The sequence below is a fragment of the Lagenorhynchus albirostris genome, chromosome 2 (assembly GCF_949774975.1).
Source record: "Lagenorhynchus albirostris chromosome 2, mLagAlb1.1, whole genome shotgun sequence".
NCBI classification, from domain to species: Eukaryota; Metazoa; Chordata; class Mammalia; order Artiodactyla; family Delphinidae; genus Lagenorhynchus; species Lagenorhynchus albirostris.
In genome coordinates this window covers 85490134-85515092 of record NC_083096.1, presented here as the reverse complement: position 1 = coordinate 85515092, position 24959 = coordinate 85490134, and the positions used below count along the sequence as shown (strand labels likewise).

Sequence of the window (24959 nt, the reverse complement as noted above, 5' to 3'; positions counted from 1 at the left end):
ATGAAAATTATCCAGATTTACAAGTTAGGTTTTTGACTTGCTTCAAATTTCTTATTGTAAAAGGAAAACAAAAAAACAAACCACTTAGGTGGGAAAAAAGAACTTACTGTTTATTGTTATCAATTACAAAGTTTATTTTATCTCCAGTTTCCAGCTGAACATTCCCTTCAACATCTTCAGGGGTGTAAGTCAGATAAAACACTTCCTGTGAATTAATAAGGTATTATTACTATACTGGCAGGATGCATGTTCAGTGTATACTGTGATTTACTTTGTTAAATACTTCTTAAACTGGCATTTAAAGCCAAATTTCTTAAAATTAAATGCCTTTTGACAAGCACATAGTTTATTCACATAAACACACTTCCCCTCCAAGGTGCTGATGACTTCTGCGAGTCCACAGCTGAGCAGCAATCCAACTTCAAAAAGCTTACACACGTGGAAGCATTTGCCCAGAGGCTGTAGTTACATTTCAAAAAAAACAATTTTTATATAAGGCATTCCAAACAAAAAAGCTGAGTTAGTGCTTAAAAGGAACCAGAAAAAAGATCCCCTCCCACAACCCCCAAAAAAAGCGAGTAAAAGAAGCATTTTACCTTAATGTTCTAACTAAGGTCACACTTGGGCAAGCTAAGACACTTGGAAGTCCTATGGATTTTTTTCTTTTTAGATTTTTTGATAATGCTGCACTCGAAGCCTCTTCAAAACCAAATTTTAAACTGATTTTTATCAACTGCAGCTTACGTTTTCTATTTTGAATTTTAAAGTACGCTTATAGATCACATGGTGGATCAGGCAAAGGTTTAAGAAAAATACACAAGTTTACCCCATTACGTTCGTAGCATACACTCCCTGTTGGACTCTGACCCGGGGCAGCTGGAGATTTACTCTCTAAGTTGTGAGGAACAGCGCACACAACCTACCAGTCAAAAAAAAAAAAATTTCCATTGCTAATCATTTCAGGAGCAGCACTGTGCAATATAAACTGAATTTTAATATCCTCTATACTATACAAAGGGATACATTTTGATATGATCCACAAGAGGATGTCATGCTGCCAAGTTTCAAACTTACAGTACATAAGCTGACTGTAAGCATAGACTTAGGGTTATATGTAAAAACCCAAATTGAGTCTTGACCAAATTTTTATTTAAGGTCAAGAAATGCCAGTGCTTCTGATATAATTTTAAAATAGTAACTTTTATATACTATAGCTCTCTTGCGTGCAAACTGAGGAGATGGGGAGAATCTTCCTTTTCTAATGTGAAAGATATGCAAATGCAGGGCCCTAAGAAAACATAAAGCATCTAAGTCACTAACTTGTCCATTAATTCGTTCTTCAGGGAGGATTTCCTGTTTTATCTTCACCAGTTTAACAGCAATGGGCTTCCCAGTCCGCCGGTCAGATGATACTTCAAATTCAACATCATCTAAAACAAAGAGAGTGTTGTGTTTGGTGGACTAATTTTGGCCAAATGGTATCTCACTTTCAAGCTAAACTTAATCAGGCATTTGAGTTTCCTTAGACTGGTGATTCTTAAAGTGTGGTCCCTGCATCAGCAGCAGCATCACCTGGAGTGTAGCAGAAATGCAAATTCCCAGGCCCTACTCCAGACCCACTCCAAAACAAATTCTGGGCATCACGTACAGTAATCTGCATTTTAACAAGCCTTGTAGGTAATTCTGATACACACTAATGTTTCAGAACCACTGCTTTAGACTAAGCTAGCCATATCTTAGTTTTCATGGCACCTACACATACTACAGCTGATGCAATGTAATGATGAGATTTGGCAAGCTTCCCCCCCTCACCCCCAAAATCCCTCTATACCCTGAGTTTCTTCATCTGTAAAATGAGGATTAACCAAAATAACACTCTTGTACAGTTTAGAGTATTTGGTATGCCAAATATTCATGTAACTATTGTTCTTTTTTCTCAAAGATATTTTTAAAAAACACACACTGAGACCTTGTAACTTCAGTCCTTTAATAAACCACACATTTTCACATGTGAAAGTAATTTCTATGTTGTCAGCCAAAATGAATTTCCACATAGTCCAAGTGGTGACATGGTAAGAGTTATTTCTTTCAGGTACTACTCAAACTAGTACCTGGCAAAATAATTAAAACTAACATTATAAAGTTTAATATTTTCACTGGCATAAAATCTAATATATAGCCAAACAGTCATTATTGGGGGAATAACAATTAAATATACCAAGTGTCTATTTAAAAAATATTCAAAGATATCTTTAATCAATTACTCTTTCATCCCTCAAAAAGACTATCACCACAACAAAAATCAGGATTCTGCTAATTTATATAAACAAACTTCAGTAATTGGTACAATTAAAAGGCCAAAAGCATAACACTGTCATGAGTAAGTTGATATGCAAGATAAATTTGTGATTAGTTTTATAAAAAGGAGAACCAACAGATTACCTCCTACTTTTAAGTCCTGCAGGTTGCCATTATACTGTGAACAGTGGAAGAAAAGTCTAGCTTGACGTTCTGAACACTGAATAAATCCATAAGAGGTTAGCAGTTTTTCAATAACCCCAGTTTCACGCAGTGCTGCTGAAGTACCATTGGGGTACCCATTATGCCCATTGTTGTGGAGAAGATTTGGATCAAAGCTCATCTGTTTTAAAAAGAGAAAGAACTCAATACATATAGATCTGTATATTACCTCCATAGCTTACTATAAGTCTGATTAACAAATCACTGAATTTTCGTATAACTGACTCACTTTGTTATAAAGCAGAAACTAACACACCATTGTAAAGCAATTATACCCCAATAAAGATGTTAAAAAAAAATCACTGAATTTTTAACATAAAAAGGCAAATAAAGGTAAAACAACAAATAAAGGGAAGATTATGTGTTTTTATTACTGAAATGTTAATTTAGCTAATAAAACATTTCAGAGGAAGTAATTCAAATTATTTTGGGGGAACTGCCCCAATTCATGGTAGAATTTTCACTTACCAAACAAATAGAATTTCTGGAGTTTAAATATTAAGATAAAGTAACTATATAAGGAAAAGCTGCCTTTACATTAACTTTAAATTACTAAAACAACAGTATCAGAACAAAGGTAACTACTATTCAAGAGATGGAAACCGAAACTACCAGGACATTTCATTAAATTTATTAATACTTATTTTGAAACGTAAATAGAAACCTTGATGCTATTTGGTAAGCCGTGCATCTTGAAGGCAATTATTTAAGTTAGTAGAGATTAAAACAATAAAAGAAACTTTCCATGCAATACTTATTTCAAACTAGAAAATACATGCATGCTCAGGTCCTTTAATGGAAGACGACTCAAAATAATGAGTTAGAAAGCAAGAGTTTTCTAAGAACTCCAAGACAACAAAAGCTCTTCAATCCTAAAAATCTTCAATCACTTCACAGGTACAATTAAAGAAATCTTTTCACCTGTTTTCAGACAGTGAAATCTCTAAATACTGTCATTTGTTTCTATGGTCAGATAAAGCAAAATAAAACATTCTTTAGTAAACAGAAGGGCTATTTATTTTAATGCAATGCACTGGGACCTATTTAATCATCAGATACTGTCTATCACATTGGATATTTCATTTTATTTAAGTGAAGCATGAAATAGGACAAAATCCCTAGGAAAGGTTAGGTCTATAATTGATTTACTATAGCAACATATCCACATCTTTATACTTAGTTTTAGACCCTTTCATTGCAAATTTGACCTATAAACATTTTCATTTAAGTTTGACGTTGGGCAAGTAAAAAAATTTTTCATCAGGAAAAAAAGATGACTGAAATTCTAAAAAGATAAACCCAAGTTTTAAGTAAACACTGGGTGGGATAGCCAAATCATGCAAATCAAAGCCATCACATCTGTAGGTGGTTAAGTTCTAATTCATTCATGCTAGACACTCTTTTGTGTCGGATGTGTACTAACTCATTTAATTTTTACAAAAGCCCATGAGGAATACTGTCCCAATTTTACCAATTACGAAACAGACATTGAGATTAAATGACTTGCCAAAGTCAAATGACAGAGGAGTTGAACCAAGAAGGTCTACCTCTACAATACTGACTCGAAACTAGGGCTTCTCAAACTGAAGTTACCCAGTGATCTGGTTAAAATACAAAATCTGATTCAGCGGCAGGGGTTTGAGATTCTCCACTTCTAACAAGCTCCCAAGGTGATACCAATACTTCTGATTCTTGGACACACTTTGAGTAGCAAGGCCTAAACTACTAAACTTACCTTTCAAGATTCAAGGTGAAGGAAATACTTAGGGAAGTTAGAAAGTGAGTTTGCAGGGTATTTCAATCAAACTGAGTGGCCCTTCTGAGTCATGCTCTTAACACAAAGAAAAAAGCTGGGATGACTGCTTCCCTGACTTACAGATCTCTGATACGTGGGGGTCCTCTTTTGTTTTTTAGTCCCAGATGAGGTAGAAGATGAAGATAAAGGTAAAGAAAGTGAAGGAGGGGCTGTAGGAGGGGGATGAGGATCTGATGACACAGTAAAAACGTTCTCCATCTCAAACAGCTGTGATAACATAGCACAATGTTTACAACTATGATCAATAACAATTTAACACACATTTGACAGTCAACCTGTATATCTTTACATTTATCACTAAGTTACTTCAGCAAAATATAATTCATTTAATCAGATTTCTATCAACAAAATAAATTATAGCATTAACACTAAATGGTCAAACTGAAATGTATTTTTTAAAGCACTTACTTAACCCCTAATCCATAACATTTACAATTTTAAAAATGCCATAAGGACTCTGGTGGTTGCTACAGCAAGACAACTGAGACCAACTTCTTCTCAATATCCCACAACTTTACACAGAATCCAATATTCTCAATCACTTGTCTCCCTCAAGTACGGTACACACAGGATAATCTAATGGGGTGTAGGAAGAAAATATCTGAATTAGAATATATATATTTGGCCAGAGATAAAAACTAGCTTTTACAAATGGTTATTATGTATTTATAGAAGAGGCCTTGCTGAGTTGATATGTCAGGTCGTATCACATGTTATACATTACTTAAGTACTCTGAGGAAAGAGTGGAGAACCTCACAAGAGATTGACAATGAAGCCCTCGTTCATTTACTTTCAGCATATTAAAGTTTACATCTCTCCAATTAAGTGTACATATTTAGCTATCTAGTTTAACTAAACTGTCCTCACAAATAGATAAACTGTTGAAAAAGATTCCCACAGAAGAATCTTAGAAGATAATGCTAATAAAGCAAGCAAAGGCAGAGAATTGGGAGCCAGCACTTCTAATCCTAGTATTAGTTCTTATACCTCCACATTATGAAATAAATGACCATCTAATGAGATCTGACAAGTCTGACAAAACATTAAGATCAGGACTATGATACAAACTTATACCAGTATCAATAAAACATAAAATGCATACTGTCCCTCAGATATTAATTCATGATAGTATAAAGTTTTTAAATTAAACACTTATAAACTAAGCGTCCAGATATATATATTTCTAGTGGGGTTGAAAAGTTTCTACACTGTTAACAGGTACACTATTTTCACAATATTGCTTATTTCACCTTTGTCCTATTTGTACCACTGCTTCACAATGCAAATGGAGCAGTATAATCACACGATTTATAAATATATACATGTACATACTGACATACATGCTCTTCTTGTTAAACAGTATGATCAAATTAATTTGAAGACCACTATTCCACCATCACTGACTTAGACCATGACTTTCAAGCTGTGCTTTTTTCATGTTTAGACTAGTTCTTACCGCCATACAAGTAAGAACACAATGATACGATCTGTAATACATAGGCCAGGAAGCTGCAAAAACCACATTCTCAAGTCTCGCAGTCCTAGTAGTCCTAGCTGAAGGTAAGAGGTAAGACTCACGTTTTTCTCACCCTAAGGGAAAATGAACCAGAATGAGAAGGGATTAGAGCTATCATTTCTTTCTAAGACTAAACTATTCCCACAAGCGTACTGGAATTTAGGCTATATTGCTCATCTCATCTCACCTTTAGATGTGCACATCAAAACAGAATTGAACCAGAACCTCTCCTTTCTCCTAGCACCTTTCCTGACTTAAGTATTTTTCTCTAGCCTTTATCTAATTTGAGGGCTACTTTTTAAAAAGGGAAACCCATATATCACTCAAGCAACTTTAGATAAGAATTCCTAAAAGAATTCCTAATAGTTCAGCTAAATTTTTTTAAAACCAGCACCATCAAAACTTTAAAGAAGCACCATTAAACAAAAGTGATGTTCCTTAAAAAACAAAACAAACAAAACCACCAAACAATTACGTAAAAAGAGAAATCCAATGGAAAAAGTAGACAGCTCAACAACAGATGCTTGTTTACAAAAAATTAACTGAAGACAACATCAAAAAAGGGGGGTGGTGGTGGATGAGTATGTAAATGTTACTTGGCTTTTTTTTAAACAGGGGGAAAATCAATTTAGTTGCTCATCTCACAGTATACAAAAAATATATTCTAGATGAACTGTGTTAAATGCCTTAACAAATATTAAATAAAAATGTACGCATTTATAAAGTTTTTGGAAGGGGGGACTTTCTAGGTTTAAAGTCAATAGAAAAAGACGCCAAGGGAAAGGATCAATATTTGATTACATAAAAAGTAAAAGCTTTTATACTAAAACCTAAAGAGAACAAACGCAAATGTAAATATATGAGTGTATCATTAAAGAATTTAAGCAAATCAGTAAGAATTAAACTACCAGAATATAAGCTCTATGAGAGCAGGGGCTTTTTGTTCAAAGATAAATCCCTAGTGTTAGACAGTGCTTGGCACATAGTAAGCACTCATTTGCTGAATTATGGAAAGACATTAAGACAAATAAGTCTTAAAAGATCATTCATTAAACACAAAACATATGAACTTCAATTCTAGCAAGCAAAAATTTAGATAAAACAAATTATTCATTTATCAGATTATCGAAGATAGATTTAAAAAATTGAGAAAGTAGGTTAAGAACAACATGCTAATATATTTTCATGGTGGCAAACTGGTGCAATCTTTCTGAAACACAGTTTAACCACATGTACCAAAATGTGGAGGTGCTTTCCTTAATAATTCCACTGCAGGAAACTTATCATGGGGAAATGTGAAATGTGGACAAGGCTTTATGCACAAATGTGTTCATTAAAATGTTTTAATAACAAATTCCCGGAAACAATCTAAAGTTTCATAGTCATTTATATAATGACAAAAATATTTCTATAATATAATTTCAACTGTATTTTAAAAAGCAAAGACCAGGAAAGTCTACTTCAATACTCCCAGACAATGTAACACTTAGATGGTGTTCTAAGTGCACAGAGCTAAAATTGATAAATGGGAACAGTACTCAGTACTCACTCCATGGCTCACATTCTTAACCACTGCTTTATACGCTAAACCAGAACTTGAATGCCTACAATGCATCAGCACTGTTCTAGGTTCTACATGTATAGTAGTGAACACAGCAGACGAATACCCCCAACACCAAGTTTAGACTTTCTACTCTTTTCTATGTATTTGTTTTTAAATCAGAAAGTCATTAACGGGACTTCCCTGGTGGCGCAGTGGTTAAGAATCTGCCTGCCAATGCAAGGGTCACGGGTTCGATCTCTAGTCCGAGAAGATTCCCACATGCCACGGAGCAACTAAGCCCGCGAGCCGCAACTACCGAGCCCTCGGGCCTAGAGCCCATGCTCCGCAATGAGAAGCCATCACATCGAGAAGCCCGCGCACTGCAACAAAGAGGAGCCCCTGCTTGCCGCTCGCTGTAACTAGAGAAAGCTCACACGCAGCAATGAAGACCCAAACATGGCCCAAAAAATTTTTAAAAAATCATTAACAATGATTTTTTTTTTTAAAAGGAGAAATGGAAAAGAATCACAGGTCAAATTTAAACTTCACTTCTAATTCAAGGAATCAACTAAAGTTCCCTAAAGGACACAGAACTAGAAACAAAAGACTGGCTTTTAGTCTTGCTTCTCATACTTTTTAAAACTTCTCTGGGATTGTTTCTGCAGATGTAAAATGATGGCCTAAGTGATTTCCAAATTCCCTTGGGAGGTGGGGAAAAAAATCAAAATTCTGTGCTCTGTAATTTCTTCTTGCAACATCTCTGAGCTGTTCCCCCCCCGCCCCTTTTTTCCTAACCTAGTCTGCTTGGCTCCCACTGAAAAGGAATTAGTTTAGAAAAGGCAACCTATTTCACTGTATGACAGTTTCAGAAAATGACTGTTTTCTTAATCTAAACATACTTCCCCTTAACTTCCTTTGCTCCTTTCAGTTTTCGGAATGCAACTGTTTTTCAGACTAATTGCTGTCTTCTGGATATGTTTCAAGTTATTATTCACTGAAGTACATTTCACTACTATTCTTACTGTACCCTGACCAATATATAGAAAGCACTGAGTGATTATGTTTCTTGATTCTGTAAAGTTTGAGTAACTTTAAAAACAACAACAAAAAAAACTCTATTACTCCTTAATAAATTAGTAAAATCATATTTTCTCCTTTTAGTACTTGTATAACTGATCATTTGTTACTAAAGAAAAAACTAATCTAATGCTTTTAAATTTCTTAGTTAACCTGGAATTCCAATTTAGAGGGATAATTTTAAATCATTAGCCTTTGTAATCTGTCTTTTAAGCATTCTATGTCCTTCCTTAATACCCACCTCACAGGGTTGTGGGGACGGTTAGGGTTACTTCATACAAAAAGCCTGGAATGGTGCTTAGTACAGAGCACACACATAACTACTTACCACTAAATCTTTTTTAAAAGTAGAGCAAGAATAGAATCTGGCAGCACACATATGGAGACCTCTCTGAAAATCAGTCCATTAGTCAAAGCCTTTTAATGCTTATAATCCAATCTATATTCCATACTGACCACTATGTTATCAAGAGATACTCTGTCAAATCTCCTTATTGAAAGATCTTATTTTTTATTTGTTTGCTCCTGGATTTTTGCTAGGGATGGAGAGCAGGCTCCAAAGTTCGCACACCTGACTTTGAAAATCAACCAAGACATTTACAGTTCCTGATCACAGGTCTCCACACCCCTAGCCAAGTTACCCTGTTATCTTCTCATTCACCTGAGGCTTTAGTTTTCTTTTAATGTTCCTAGCTTTGCTTTCCTTCTTGTCACCTTAAACTGTCTTTGATCAAAATACTCATCAAAACAATCCATGTCTATCTTTACATGACAAACTTCTTATAAGCCTTATTCATTGATATTTTTTTTTTTATTTTTTTTTTCATTGATATTTTTTAAGGCCAATCCCACTCCTCAATATTTTTATTCATTCCTAATTATGTACTACTTTTACTGTTTTTTACAAAGGCTCTTTTAAAACCTGTGGTTCTCAGATGTAGAGAACAAACTTATAGTTACCAAGGAGGGAAGGGGCAGGGTGGGATGAATTGGAAGACTGGGACTGACATATATACACTACTATGTATAAAATAGATAACTAATGAGTACCTACCTACTGTATGGCACAGGGAACTCTACTCAATGCTCTGTGGTGACATAAATGGAAAGGAAATCTAAAAAAGGGTGGATATATGTATATGTGTGACTGATTCACTTTGCTGTACAGCAAGAAACATAACATTATAAAGCAACTATGCTCCAATAAAAATTAAAGTAAAAAAATAAATAAAAACAAAATCTGCGGTTCTACTGCATTACCAAATCTGTTTCCTTAGCTGCACTCATTTTAAATGGAATAATTCACAACTGTACAGTCAGAACACGTTTTACTGTCAATAACCCCCCAATTGTTATTTATCTGTTTGTAAATATGTGAATTAATCTATATAACTTTTTTTTTTCTTTGCAGTACGTGGGCTTCTCACTCTTGTGGCCTCTCCCGTTGCAGAGCACAGGCTCCGGACGTGCAGGCTCAGCGGCCATGGCTCACGGGCCCAGCCGCTCCGCGGCATGTGGGATCTTCCTGGACTGGGGCACGAACCCGTGTCCCCTGCAATCGGCAGGCGGACTCTCAACCACTGCGTCACCAGGGAAGCCCTTATATAACTCAACTTTTGACAGCTATGCATGCATTTACGCATTAAAAATGTTCACGTAGCAGATGATGGCTTTCTCTCACAATGGTCTGCGATGCCACTGTGGGCAGTGCCAATAATGCCAATGGCTCAGCTGATGCCAGAAGGAGCAGGGAGCGGCTTTTGAGCTTAGGCTTGCTGAGAAGTTCAATGACTAAACTGGGATCCTCTAGGACAGGTTGTCAATAGCCCTCCCCTAGTCACCCTGTCTTGTTTCCTTACAGCTTTGCTTCCCCCCACCTCCACCACCCCGGCACCCCGGGGCGGGATGTTCCTGTAGTAAACTAACACTCAGAATACAAAGATCAGGCTAAACAAAAAGCACTTCTACTTTAAATCCATCTTTACAATTAATGTCAATGCAATGAAAGCTGTAGCATCTAATCTTTTACCCTTCTGAATAGTAACGATAGAGCTGTACAATTTCAATGCCCATTATTTTATCTAACCCAGCACAAGTGGTACCAGTCTAAAATTATTTTTTAAAAAATCAGATGAGGAGGTAGGAAGAAACAAACAAAAAAAGCAAATAATACAATAACCTTGGGCTTCCCTGGTGACACAGTGGTTGAGAATCTGCCTGCTAATGCAGGGGACATGGGTTCGAGCCCTGGTCTGGGAGGATCCCACATGCCGCGGAGCAACTAGGCCCGTGAGCCACAACTACTGAGCCTGCGCGTCTGGAGCCTGTGCTCCGCAACAAGAGAGGTCGCGACAGTGAGAGGCCCGCACACTGTGATGAAGGGTGGCCCCCGCTTGCCACAACTAGAGAAAGCCCTCGCACAGAAACGAAGACCCAACACAGCAAAAATAAATAAATTAATTAAAAACAAAAGTACCAATGCCACTGTGGATGTGAGGATTAAATTAGTCAATGCTTAAAAAACAAAACAAAACCAAAAAAACCCTTAATACTGAGTAATTATATGTCTGTTTATGGATAATTTAAACAAATTGGTGTTAATGGTAGTTTTAAATTAAGGAATAATTCTGGTCCACAGTAAGGTCATTACCACAGCCAGGTCCTTAACCTTTAAATAAACTGGAGATAAAGGCCCACTACTTCTTGAAATGGTGATGAAGCTTTTATAAGACAACAACCTAGGAGTGGTCTGTTTTCATTCTCCTCATTTGATCAATGAAGCGTTTTACAAAGGGATTACCACCCAGTTCTTGAAATTCTCTTCCTTGGCATTCCTACCTGGACTACCTATTTCTTTCAACATTCTCTTCTTTGGCACTTCTTCCTTTATTACCTATAAAGTGAAGACTCCTTTCTGAATTCCAAGTCTTTATTTCTGCTGATTTTAGAAACTCTAGAAACTAAAGATTAAAAAGGAACAATTGCCCTTCACAATCTTACCTCCCCCAAACAACCACTGTTTAACATTCCATACTAGAATATTTTCTCAACTTCAGATTACTAATAAAATAGATTTCCACAAATTCCTACCTGAACTTCCCCATTCCTATGAACAAAGATTTCTAACTTGGACAACTGGATAGACTAAATCAATTCCCTCCAGCCTCAACTTCCCATTCAACTAGTCACCAGTCCTATTACTTCTACCATTAAAACACCTAGTGTCTACCTCTTTCTCTCCCTTTACCCTAGCTTTTATCTTCCTTCCACTCTGTCCATTGCTCCTAACAGGTCTTCCCATCCTCAGCCTATTCCTTAAAAGTAGCACCATTTGTCTTTCAAAGATACATTTATGAATATGTAACTTTAAAACCTGAAGCAATAAACTATCTCAGGTTTGAAATACAAAATCCATTAAGCCCTTGCTTATACACAGCTGACAACTTTCCTGAAAAATAAAGGCAAGTAGAGTGGGCCCTGTAGAACCTGCCTCCAGCAAGCCTCCCTTTCCAGTTATTCTCTCTGACCCACAAAACTGTATTCTCTACTCCTTTCATAACAGACTACTCAACATATACCACGTGCTTTCAGATCTCCCCAAATCTGCTCATTCCGTTACCTCTATACCTCTACCAAAAACTCTTCTCCCTCTTAACAAAGTACAACTCACCTTCAAATGTCCCTTCTCTGTAGGCTTTCTTTACCCAAGGTTACCTCAAAGACTACAAAGGGCACTCCTAACTGAAACCCTAACTTCTTAATAGTACAGAGGGAGTTTTTCTTTCTAAGAGACCAATAAATCAAGAGACCTGCATGTATTAATAAATATAATCTGGGGTGGAAAATCCCAGATTTGGGCATAAATATTGTCATCTAACAAAAGACAACAAGTTAAAATAATCTAGTGTTGATATTTTCAGACTAATAGTTGATAATATAAACTGTTTTCAGAATACCTTTAGAAGCAAACAGATTGATTTTAAATTTAACCAAATAATTAGGAAATCTAGAATTATAAACTGATTCTTGCCAATAGGAAACGATAAACCTACCTCGCAGTGATAATCAAATATTGCACTTTCAGTAGTATTTGCTGATTCTTCTTTTTCAGCACACGTTTCAAAGGATGAAAGTTGCTAGTGTTAAAAAAAAAAAAAAAGAAAAGAAAAGAGAGAGAGCGCGCGCGTGCGAGAGAAAATGACCTATCAAGCTAATGAAGAATACAACTGCTGCTGCACCAGGCAATCTCACAGTACAGCACTGAAGAAAACAAAGACTACTAGCAGCGTTGGGAAGTGCTCTTTCAAAGCTGTTGAGTAGGCACAAACTTCTTGTTTCAGATCAAGTGTTGTGTCTTCAACTTAAGTGTACTCTTCTTTGGTCTTGTTGGTTGTTTCGAGGTTTGTTCCTTGCCTGATCTGAACTTGAAGCAGCAGTTTCAGGTGGTAAAGTCTGTTCTGTTACACTTCATACTAGAGATAAGAATGAAGACATTAAGTATAACTTATATAAAAGAATCAGGGACAGAGGGTAGCTAGAGGGACAAACTCATTTCATTAACTTAGAATCAAGCAAGGCAGAAAACTTGGAAGCACACACACTCAATGTCATTTAAGCAATCTCCCAAGTGCTAATGGATACCTCCTTTGGTACTGTACACTCAAAACCCGAAATTATTCAGTCCTTATTGACACCCCCCCACAAATAAATTCGAAGTTACATAATATTCTATTTAGTATGTGTTTTGTAACTACCTAGCACTGTGTTAGGTACTGTGGAAAACATAAAAGAATTTCCTGCCATCAGGGACTTTACACCCTTGTTGAGAAGAGTTATTTATACATGGAGGGAAAACTAGAATATAGGACAAAATGTCCAAAATTAATTTGCTCAACTAATATCTGGGTATCTACTACATCACATACTATTCTAGAAATACTATTTATTGTTTATGCATCACCATCTTGGCATCAAAGCAACATGGTCAGAGAAGGCTTTTAGTTAAGAGGTAGAATATTTCAGCTTAATTTGGAGAAATGGGCAGATTTTTAAGAAAAAGAAAACAGCTGAGTATTCTAGGCATAAAATATCACATAAATCAAGCCAGAGTATACAACTAAATCCTAAGTCCCTTGAGAGCAGAGACCATGTATAGGATTTTCTATGCCTGACATCAAGGGAGCTTTACTGCATGAGACTGTCACAGCAAGTGTGGCTTGTTTCAGAGGAATCAATAGGCTAGCCTGGCTAGAACAGAGGGCTGGGTTAAAGTGAAATGAGATATATGATGTGACAGATGCAGTAGAGCCAGATTATGAAGTGTTTCAACTTGATATAACAGGAAACAGAGAGCCTTAGTTCTTGATGAAAGGGTATGAAATCCTGAAATCCTATGAAGGATCACTTAGTGAAGGAAACAGACATCTCATTAGAGCTGTTGCCATAAACAGATGAGGAATGTCTATAGAAGAGAAACAATTAAGATGAGAAGGGAAGAGAAGTGTAATATATGTATAAATAAAATCACAGAATTGTGCTTTGTATTAGCTGTAAAAAATTATTATTTTGCAGTGCCTCAAATGTTAGCTAAAATGGTGCTGTTAACTATAATGACATATGGGGAAAAGAAAAGGTGGATATGGTTTTAGATATGCTGAGAGGTGGATAGTATATTTTAAGATAAGAAATAATGACTATAAGGTGAGAGGTCAGACCTGGTGAAACAGAGTAGGAGAGCTCAATATTAAGCACACTGATACTTACCAGTAAAATGTCACAAACAAATTATTTAATCTCCCTGAGTTTCAGTTTCTCCTATGCAAAATGAAAACTCAGTAACAGCTGATCTGTGGCTATTGGGTATACCTAACATTCCATGACTTTATACAGTAACTTCAAATATCAAATGTTACATTTGTCAAATCTTTCAATTTTATTTGCATCATTCTATTACCCAGACTAGATACTTCTTAGAGCAATGATTCTCCAATCACTTGGGAAGCTTTAAGACATACACATGCCCAGTCCCCACTCAAAGAGTAACTGAACTGGCCTGACATAGGGCCACTTTTGTAATGATCTTTGATTCCTCCCTCTCCACCTACACACCCAATGTTGCAAGTCTTATCAATATTTCAAGATACCTTGTGTATTCATCTTTTGCCCTAAATGACATCATATTTTAGTCCAGGGGTCTGACACATCTGCTAACTTCCAGTGTCAACCCTTTCCATATTCTGCCACATAACACTACCAGACTGATTTATCTAAAATTCCAATTTCATCTCATTCATCTCATTTCCTTGTCCAAAATCCTCAGTGATTTTTCCAGCACTGTAAATGGGAAGTTCTTAAGCCTGGCTGCAAATCCAACCCACCTGGGACTTGGGGGGAGGGGAAATCAAAGCCTGGATCCCACCTTGAGATTCTAATTTAACTGGGGTTAGGTCCTAGGCATTGGTGTATTTTCTTTCCCACCCTGCCCCCAAGATGTTTCCGACTGCAGCCAGCATTTAACCACCACCATTCAAGGTGTGTCTCTTCTACCTTTACATCTTTACCTTCTTCTGCTCTCCAGTTCTTCTAGATAGGTGCATTTTCCTCCCTAATTCTTAAACGCAACTCTTGGGAGATTCCTGAATTCTAGTCTTTGTGTATACAGGTCTTTCCACAAAGAATACATTTTATCATCTTCAATGTGACAAAAAAAGCCTTTCTCGACCATTCCAGCAGATTTATTACAGTAACTCCCACTGCTGGCATCATGCTTTTTGGTACCAAATCATTTCTGCACTTTACTTACATGTTTATGTACCTTGTTCCTTCAATTATATTTCAGATTTCTGAGAGACAAATTCAAGTTTATTTCTTTATCACAACCCCTGATAGCACTTAACCAGGTACTGCTAAACTTACCACAGCAGAAACTAATACAGCAAAAAGAGTTAATCTATAACAGCAAAAGACACAATTCAAGTTGGTAGACAGTTCCACCAACTTTAAAAAATTTTGTTTGGTGAACTGTATAAAGTCTTAATTATCCAATCAAGAAATAACCTCTTCTTTTAAAAGATACCCATTGGGCATTTTAATAAATTTGCTATCCACTCATGCTAAGATTATTAACATTCACGGGTGGTACTGACCAATTCTTTCGCTTTAATCCTCTGAACCAAAGTGTACCCACTACAACCTCCCCCCGCCGCCTCCAAAGCTAGACGCTTCTTAAGTCACATGAAATACAGAGTACTAATAAAAAAAACTAAGGAACAATTTAAATGTGGATCTGAGAGTCTCCCTGATTACTAAGTAATCAACTCCTTTTCCCTTTGCTCTGTATGGGAACACTACCACCATTAGTTAATTATCAATTATGTCATGTTGTTTTAGAAGTTAATTTTCCTTTACTTGATCTGATAATCCAAACAGTCATGCCCTATTTTACCTGCCTTAAAACTATCATCACCTGTTTTGTTATTTACTGTCTCCTCCACTTCGCTGCTTTACCGCAAAGGCTTAGCTGAAGCCGGGCACAGAGCAGGCACTAAACTAATACACGTTGAACTAATACATTTATATGACATTAATCCATCTAAAATGTTACCACATAACCCAGTTTATCATTTTGACAAATTATACTCAAATTCTGTACAGCATTCACTTGGGAAGAATGTTAAAGAAATGCTAAACCAGTCTATAAAAGTCCCTCCACCTAACCTACTTCTTCAGAGTACTTTCTTTGAGAATAAGAGCAAAGACCCAAATAGGCAGCACGGAACTGAAAAGGTTCTCTACTGTTGATTTATATGACTAACACTCATTCTTGCCTTAACTCCCCAGTTGGTATTTCTTGATGAATTAACCCAAGACAAGTTTAAGTATATCACATTTTTCTCTAACCTGCATAACCGAAGTGCCTAACAGGTTTTAATTCAGTTTTACTTTGGGATCTAAGGAAAATGATAAAAGTTCAGATAATTAACCACCTTAAAACAATTTAAGTCATCAACACGTTAAGCGGAAATAAAAGAAAATCAAATTGCTGCAACCATATTTTTCTATGTTTCCTTTAGTAATAACAATTGTGCTGTTACTAGATATTTAAAATTATACACCCACCCATCACTTAACTTCTTTTACATATACTAATACTTTGAAATAGGACAAATGCCAGTGTGGAAAGAAGCTGAAGAAATGCTCCAGACACAAAAATCAAAGAATAGTGTAGACCAGCACCATCCAACAGAAATACTGTGCAAGCCACATATGTAATTTAAAATTTTCTAGTAATCAGATTAACTTGAAAGAAAGGTGAAACTAATTTTAATTAAGTATCTTACTTAACCAAATCCAAATGTCATCAGTTCCCACAGGTAACTGACATGTTTTTAACATTCCTGGAAATCCAATGTTTAGCAGAAATGCAAACAACTAACTGGTTATATATTGGCTGCAGCTGCAAACCAATGGATAGCCTACAGGTTCAACGCGAATAAACTCCCGATCAATTATTTTCAACTACACATTAATATTATACCTCAGCATAAAAGGACAAATAATGCTCAAAAAATAATCTTCCAATACACAATATTCAGTTTAATACCCCTAATAAAAAATGTAGCACAACAGAAACATCTCTAAGAATTCCTCTGGCTTGACAGTATATTTGAACTGGAAAAAAGTTTTGAATTATTTTTTTTAACTAGGTACTCACACATGCAAGCAGAAAACATTCTAATACCAAGACAAAGGAATTTTTAAAAATCTTGATTTGGCAGAAAGCATTTAACAGCAAGAAATGATGGGATTCAAGAAAACAAGTCACCCCCACCACAGCAATTTCACCACTGAAGACATTCAGCTATTAAATCTTAAAAAATACAGTTGTAATTCTTCTAGCTGTAATTCTTTATCATGAAAAATCCTACAAGTTACAGCTCTCCATAAGACAGTCTGGGTCAAAAATCTCAAAGTAGTCCCCCTTTGATTTTTGAAAAGACTAAACTAAGAAGGCAAACCAACGCCTCGTATTTATTTAACAAGATCTCAAGATTTTATTTTGTAATGCAGTCCTCAAATTCAACTCCTTAAAAATCTGCGCACACAGCATTTCCATGTTTAAACTACTTTGTCAAAAGTATGGGTCTCACAACAATGTGAATGAACTTAATGCTACTGAACTGTACACTTAAAAAAAAAGGTTAAAACGGTAAATTCCGTTATGTATATTTTACCACAATTAAAAAGAAAAAATTTTAAAAAATGTTGTAATGGCCCCGCATTGTGTGTCTTTAGATGGAGGGAAGGGAAAACAGGAGTAGGATAAAGCAGAACTACATGTCAGCTTCCACATTCTCATTTTTTATTTGCAGGAATTTACCAGAATTTTCAACCATACTCTAAAGGTCATACTTGTTAAGTCAGAACTTATTTACAAAAAAAGAAAACCTATCTTCTGTGCCTCAAATGCTTTACTTTTCAACTCAGCTGCTATAAATACTCATCTCGATGGTAAACATCCAGAGCAGCTGCAAAATCACTCAAACCACTACCATCTCTTTTATTTCGGGCCTATGGCTAAAAGGAAAAAAAAAAAAACAAGGTTGAAAATTTATCAAGATTTTATGACTCAGGCATATGCCTATTCAAGTATATAACCCCCCTCCTTACCCAAACCAAGAATACCCAATATTGGTTAGTACCAAAAGGGCACAAAGGTATTATACTGCCTCTCAACGTAGTATTTAAAATGCTTCCTTCTATAGACTCGAAAATTACTCAGCGTTTTGATACAGAACAACTTATATTAGCGGGCTATAATTTGGTACCTACATTTTATAGATTGGTAGCTCTGGTCAAGAGCTGCCATTTCATACCATCCTGATAAAAAGCTAAGTCTCCCACAGGAAGGATTTAAAGATTTAACTACCACAGTGCCTTTGGGCGTCCTCCCTCCTCCACCCTGTCTACCAACTGTTTAAGAGGACTACATTCTTGCGCTCATTTTAGGTGCAAAACAAGGAAATTACCTCAAACAACGTTCAGCTTTTGTATTTGCGGATTGAAGGCTGTTTTTAGAGAGGGTTCCCTGCCTCACTTGTCAGGCAAGAGAGGAGCTACTGGGTGTTTCTAAAGGAAAACCTTAAAGCAAAAAGAACCGTAGCACTAAGAGTTCCTACTTATGATACAGCGGATGGTAAGAACCTCTAAAGTGTCTACGACCAGGGCTCTGAAAAACTAATTCTACACAGAATGACGAAGCCATGCCTTTCATTGCACAATATGGGCCGGGCTCTTACACCATAAGAACCAGAGGGGGAGTAAGGAGAACTCCACTGAGTTCTCACCGAGTTCGCCCTAACACCAGGATTAGAAGGGTGAGAGCCATGTGCCTAAGTTTAGGGGCTGGTTCTCTTCCTCAAGAAGCCGAAGGGGAGGACTAGACGGGAAGGTTGGGTGTTGAGACCCAAGATAAACAGCTCTAGGTGAATGGAAGTAAGGATGACAATTCGGCCGCACTACCGTGCCAGATGTGCCGAGGAAAGGTGGTGTCTCTAAGCAGTTAGATGGAGCGGCGTCTCAGTCCATACACAAAGGAAGCGCCATTGCCGCACTGCGCTCTGGTACTCGTAGTCAGATCCAAGCAGGTGATGGCCAAGATACGACAGGGTTCAGAGTCAGGATAGGCCCCTCTCCTATGCCTCCAGCTCTTCCAGTCTCACACAAAGGACCGCGCCACCACTCCCTCGCCCCGCCCGCCGGGACTTGTAGTTCTCGTTCCCCCCACCAAGCCGCAGAGGAAGAAGCAGCCAGACTACAACTCCCAGCAGCCTCCGCGCCCGAGCCCCGCACCCCTGCCTCCATCTTGGCTGCGGTCGGAGCCTCCATTTTCGCTCCCTCCCCCCACTTTAGTCACCACCACCACCACAACGCGCGACCGCCTGGCCTAGACTCTTCGCTTCTGCTCTGCAGCCTGATGTGAGGCCTAGACAGTTGAACGGGAGCCGGGTGGAAAAGCCCGGGGCAGGGACTCAGGGTGAGATCGTCTCTACCCGGAGCTCTAGGAGTGCCCACCCTGCCTCAGAAGTCTCTCCCGTTTGTCTTGGTCCTCTCATCCGCCCTTAACGTGGCTTCTTGCTACCCCTAGTTGGACCCTGAGGTCGTACTCACCCCAACAGCTCAGCGCCCCCTCTCCAGCGCCGCCATAAGCAGCACGGCCCGGTACGTAGGAATAAATCTCGCTTCTCTCGCGAGAGTTGCGGGCTTTGAGCGCGTGCACAGGAAGGGGGGAGCGTACCCTTAGTACGCCTGCGCACGAGGGCTGAGTGACGCCGGCCAGTTCGCTGCGCTTAACCACAACCGAAGTGGTGTCTACGTTCCCTTAGTTCCCCTCCTCCGTGAGCTGCAGGAAGCAATCTCTGTGTTTGCTGACTCCGCTGGGACGCACGGGGCGGGGTGGCGGGTGACTTTCGGCGTCTCTGATCTTTGCAAACCTGAATGTTTTAGGCCCCGAGACCAGGGTAAACCTTGAAGACGAACAATTAGGAGGGCATATCAGGAATGTAATATAAAGGATTTCTCTTTTCTCAGCGATAATCCGGAAGTTCCTCAAACCCCAGTTCCTCTTTATTCACAGTGCAAGCCTTCTTTCTCTTGTCCGCTACCTTAGACTGGACTTTTATTTAGTATAGAGTTAGGCTTTAAGCAAGGTAATTTGAATGCCATACGTGAGAACTTTGTTTCCCACAAACTATGTTGCTTGCAACAGACAGACAAGAGTGAGCAAGGTAGCATAATCATTAAAAAACAAACTCCTTCAACTGACCTTTTTAGTTAACAGAAGATCTACATAGTGTATCAGGTAATCAGAGGGGTGAATCAGTAACCAAAAGGTTGAAATCAGGGCAAATGGATGACTCATCCCACAGGGAAAGAGGGAAGGAGGAAAATGGTTAATTCTGGCCCCAGAAAAGTTCAATGAATTATACCTTGCCAAACGATAGAGCAGTCCCCTCTGGTGAGAGGAATGCTCTTTCACAGATTCTGTGGCTCTCTCACTTGACAATATTGGATAAAAAATGACCAGTCAACGCTCCTGAGAACTCTCCCACCACTTTATTTTCCCCTTCAACACTTATTTGTCTGGCATCTTGTATGCGTTGTCACTGGGGTGTGTACTATAGTAAAGATAAACGGTCATGGTTCTGTCCTCAAGGAACTTTCAGTCTAGCATCATTCAATAATCACAAAACCAAAATCTGAACATACACATTGAAATAACTGCAATGAAGGAAAGGTGCACAGCTCATTTCTGAGCAAATCATCTTGAATTATAAGAGGAGGTAGTATTTTCTGATGTTCAAAGATTTTTCTTTCCACCTTTGTTGCTATTGGTCTAATCCTATGCATACCACCTCCAAGCTGCCTCTTCTTTTTGATGCCTTCCCACGCTTTCCCAGGCACAGATATTTGCTTCATTTTCAGCGCTTTCATAGCTCACTCTATTGTAATTATTAGTTTATACTAGCTAGTGATTCTTTAGGACAGGGCCTGTGACATTCATCTTTGCATCGCTCTTTCCTGACAGTGCCTGGCATAGACAACCCTCAAAAGCTTGTTGAATGAATAGCACTGAACAACAATGTAAGAAGTTGTTAGAAAGTGGAGTGTTCTGTTGGGAAGTATGGAATGTAAATATGTCAACCTAGCTGTTTTGTGTCCTCTGTCCAAATCTTAAATTAAGATTTCTCCTCCCCAGCAATAGATCTCGTTTGGATATTTCTAATCTAGTGTTACAGAGAAACTGCCCTGGGCTCTTGCACTAGAAATAAGGTCATGTGAAGCTGGGCTAAAAGTAGAATTAGGTCTAAGAGCACACATTCTCAAATATCACAGCAATGGGAAATGTAAAAAATAATAGTCTCACTAAAATCTATAAATACAAGTCCTATTAATAAGAATAAAGTCTCAATTTCTACCATCATACATAGCTTCTGAAGACCTTCTTAAACCATGTAACTGCTTTATCATCCTCATTCTATGTCTCAATTGCCTTTAAATTCCTCCTTGGTCCATTAGTATCAAATTACACTTAACACAAAATGCAAATGTGTATCAATCCAGAAGCATACATTTTAGCTTCCAATGCATTAAAGTAAAAGATGGAGTAATTCACTAGTTTAAATGATTTTGTCTTAAATCATTGATTTAAATCACTAGTTTAAATGATTTAGTCTTTCTACAATTACCACTCGTAGGTTTCATTTTTAGGTAGAGGTAGGTTTCATTCTTAGGAGATCACATTTTAAGGCAATAATATTTTTTCAGAGTAATTTTGAAGTCAAATTAAAAATACCCCAAAATGTAGTTATATTTTTATGTTTATTTTTTAAACTGAAGTTAATTAAAGCAGAAGCTTGTGAAGTCACTTGGGAAACCATTTCCTATAACAATAGGGTAATCATGGATTTGGGGAAGATATTTACTCCATTAAGGAATAATAATCAGAATTTAAAAGTTGCATATATTTTTGGTTATTTATCATACTAATTTTTCTTTCGAGAAACATAGACAATGAGATTGATTATAGTTGTGGGGTTTTTTTCCTCTACCATTATCAATAAGCACATTTCTCTGGAGTCTATTTGAGAATCAAAAGCAAGCATTCTGGGCTTCCCTGGTGGCGCAGTGGTTAAGAATCCGCCTGCCAATGCAGGGGGAACGGATTTGAGCCCTCGGCCGGGAAGATCCCACATGCCGCGGAGCAACTAAGCCCGTGCACCACAACTGCTGAGCCTGTGCTCCAGAGCCCGTGAGCCACAACTACTGAAGCCCACGCTCCTAGAGCGCGTGCTCCATGAGAGAAGCCACCGCAGTGAGAAGCCTGCATACCACAAGGAAGAGTAGCCCCCGCTTGCTGCAACTAGAGAAAGCCCGTGCACAGCAACGAAGACCCAACGCAGCCAAAATAAATAAATTTTTAAAAAAGTAAGCATCCTTTATGCATTTATAAGGTTTTCTTGAGCAGCAGTGGATGAGATTTTTGTCAGTTGTCTGTGAAATGAGAAAAATTAGATCAATGTAGAGACTTCTTTTAAGTAAGGCTAAATTGATTCAAGATTTAAGGACTGTTTTGTTTTTTTCTTTTTTTTGGCCATGCCATATGGCATGCAGGATCTTAGTTCCTGGACCAGAGATCGAACCTGTGCTCCCTGCAGTGGAAGCACAGAATACTAACCATTGGACCGCCAGGGAAGTCTTTAAGCACCGTTTTTATTCTGACATTATGTCTTTCCTAGTTAGGGAAGTTAATGAGAACTTCCTTTATAAAATTATGGTAATAGTGGGTGGTAAAGGAATCCACATTCAAGATATCAGAACAGGAAAACACAAGTTAGAGCAAAAACTTTCATAAAGAATATTACTTCCAAAAGAATGTAAATAAGATTTAACCCTAGAACCCCACAATCCAAAACTTTTTATTCATTAGCAAGCCCCCAAACAGTTAAAATGATTGTTTAAATGAGAATAATATGTAAGAATAACAATTATGTAATAAAATATTAGAATTTAAATAAAAATAAGGCAGAAGCTTTATATAATGCTTCCCTTTTTTAAAAAAATGAATTTATTTATTTTTGGCTGCATTGGGTCTTCGTTGTTGCACGCGGGCTTTTCTGTAGTTGTGGCGAGTGGGGGGCTACTCTTCATTGTGGTATGCAGGCTTCTCATTGCGGTGGCTTCTCTTGTCGCAGAGCATGGGCTGTAGGCACACAGGCTCAGTAGTTGTGGCTCGCGGGCTCTAGAACACAGGCTCAGTAGTTGTGGCGCACGGGTTTAGTTGCTCCGCGGCATGTGGGATCTTCCCGGCCGAGGGCTCAAATCCGTTCCCCCTGCATTGGCAGGGCTCGAACCCATGTCTCCTGCAATGGGAGGTGGATTCTTAACCACTGCGCCGCCAGGTAAGCCCTATAATGCTTCCCTTTAAAATGTCAACATTGCACTGAACGGAAGAATTAGGTGGACATGCTAAGCTGCTGCACTAAAAGTAATCACCATAACATTTTAGCTCTGGGAATCAGCCAGAGAGAAGCATGGAGCAAAGCCTATTTCAAACTTAATTAAAAATAAAACCAATTGTATTTAGAATAAAGTCCAAACTCTTTTACAATGATCTATAGTACAAGGCCCTAAATGACCTAGTCTCTGCTAAGTCTAACCCCTGGTTCACTGTGTTTCAATCCACTGCCACCAACATTGCAAATTTTTTCCTACTTCAGAATCCTTGCCTTTACTCTTGCCTCTGCCTGGAATGCTCTTTCCCCAAATCATCAGGTATTTGCCACTTTCTTATCACTCAGGTTTCAGCCCAAATGTTACCACCTCACAAAGATCTTTTCTAAAGTAAAAGTACTCACTATTACCATTGCTCTCCATAACAATATTAGCTTGTTTTATTGTCTTTATAATATGTATTGTTATCCAAAATTAACACATTTATGAATTTAATTTTTCATTGCCCTACTTCCTGAACAATAAAGTAAGCTTCAGTTCTCTGGTTCATCATTGTATCCTCTAAACTTAGGATAGTGACTGAGATAACAGTAAGTACTTAATAAATGTTCATTGAATGAATGAGTTATACTTATTTAATTAAATCTAAGACAGTATTGACTGTGTGATACATCATTATTTATGTACCAGCAAGAAGAAAATGTTGCCATTTTCACTGTGACATAGGGAGTTCCTTGGCGATCCAGTGGTTAGGAGTCCGTGCTTCCATTGCAGGGGGCATGGGTTCCATCACTGGTTGGGGAACTAAGATTCTGCAAGCCGTGCTGGCGCAGCCAAAAAAAAAAAAAAAGCAACACGCTATGACATAATACTTTTATTACTTAGAATTTTGTATTTATTAAAAGAGCCCTTTTAAACTAATTTAGACCTAGTTTTTTAAAATTATGTCACACTTGTGTGTATATAAAGCAAAAAAAAAAGCAAAGTAAATTAGTTAAGGTATTCCTAAAACTTCTTTACTAGTCCAACTCTTCTGAATCTCTTTCTTTTTAGTAATAAATTTGAACATGTTTTTATTTTTTATAAAATTTATTTATGGCTGTGTTGGGTCTTTGTTGCTGCGTGCAGGCTTTCTCTAGTTGTGGCGATTGGGGGGTGCTCTTCGTTGCAGTGCGTGGGCTTCTCATTGCAGTGGCTTCTCTTGTTGCAGAGCACGGGCTCTAGGTGTGCAGGCTCAGTAGTTGTGGCTCGCGGGTTCTAGAGTGCAGGCTCAGTAGTTGTGGTGCATGGGCTTAGTTGCTCCGTGGCATGTGGGATCTTCCCAGACCAGGGCTCGAACCATTGTCCCCTGCATTGGCAGGCAGATTCTTAACCACTTAACCACTGCGCCACCAGGGAAGTCCCTGAACATATTTTGAAAATGCCATACATCAAGAGGCACCATAAAAAAATAAAAAACCAACAGACTAGGAGA

The 24959-nt window shown here is 37.9% G+C and overlaps 1 protein-coding gene and 1 non-coding gene across 4 annotated transcripts in view; one reads left to right on the top strand and one right to left on the bottom strand.

The window, feature by feature from the left end:
* Positions 1–19744, bottom strand: part of CSDE1 (cold shock domain containing E1) — a 36791-nt gene extending 17047 nt beyond the window's left edge. The window contains exons 1-7 of one of the 3 annotated variants that reach the window (XM_060139261.1): positions 19643–19744; positions 12526–12945; positions 4397–4543; positions 2443–2641; positions 1321–1430; positions 827–919; positions 108–205 (exon numbers count right to left, since the gene is read on the bottom strand). In XM_060139261.1, the coding sequence (XP_059995244.1) occupies positions 108–205; positions 827–919; positions 1321–1430; positions 2443–2641; positions 4397–4534 (638 nt within the window). In that variant the 5' untranslated portion in view covers positions 4535–4543; positions 12526–12945; positions 19643–19744. The remainder of the gene's footprint in view (positions 1–107; positions 206–826; positions 920–1320; positions 1431–2442; positions 2642–4396; positions 4544–12525; positions 12946–19642) is intronic. The other 2 variants (XM_060139262.1, XM_060139263.1) reach the window with 2 other exon arrangements.
* LOC132516575 (small nucleolar RNA SNORD35) lies at positions 10132–10217 on the top strand. Its single transcript, XR_009539399.1, has one exon. It is a non-coding gene; the product is annotated as a small nucleolar RNA SNORD35 (small nucleolar RNA).
* Positions 19745–24959: the final 5215 nt, after the last annotated feature.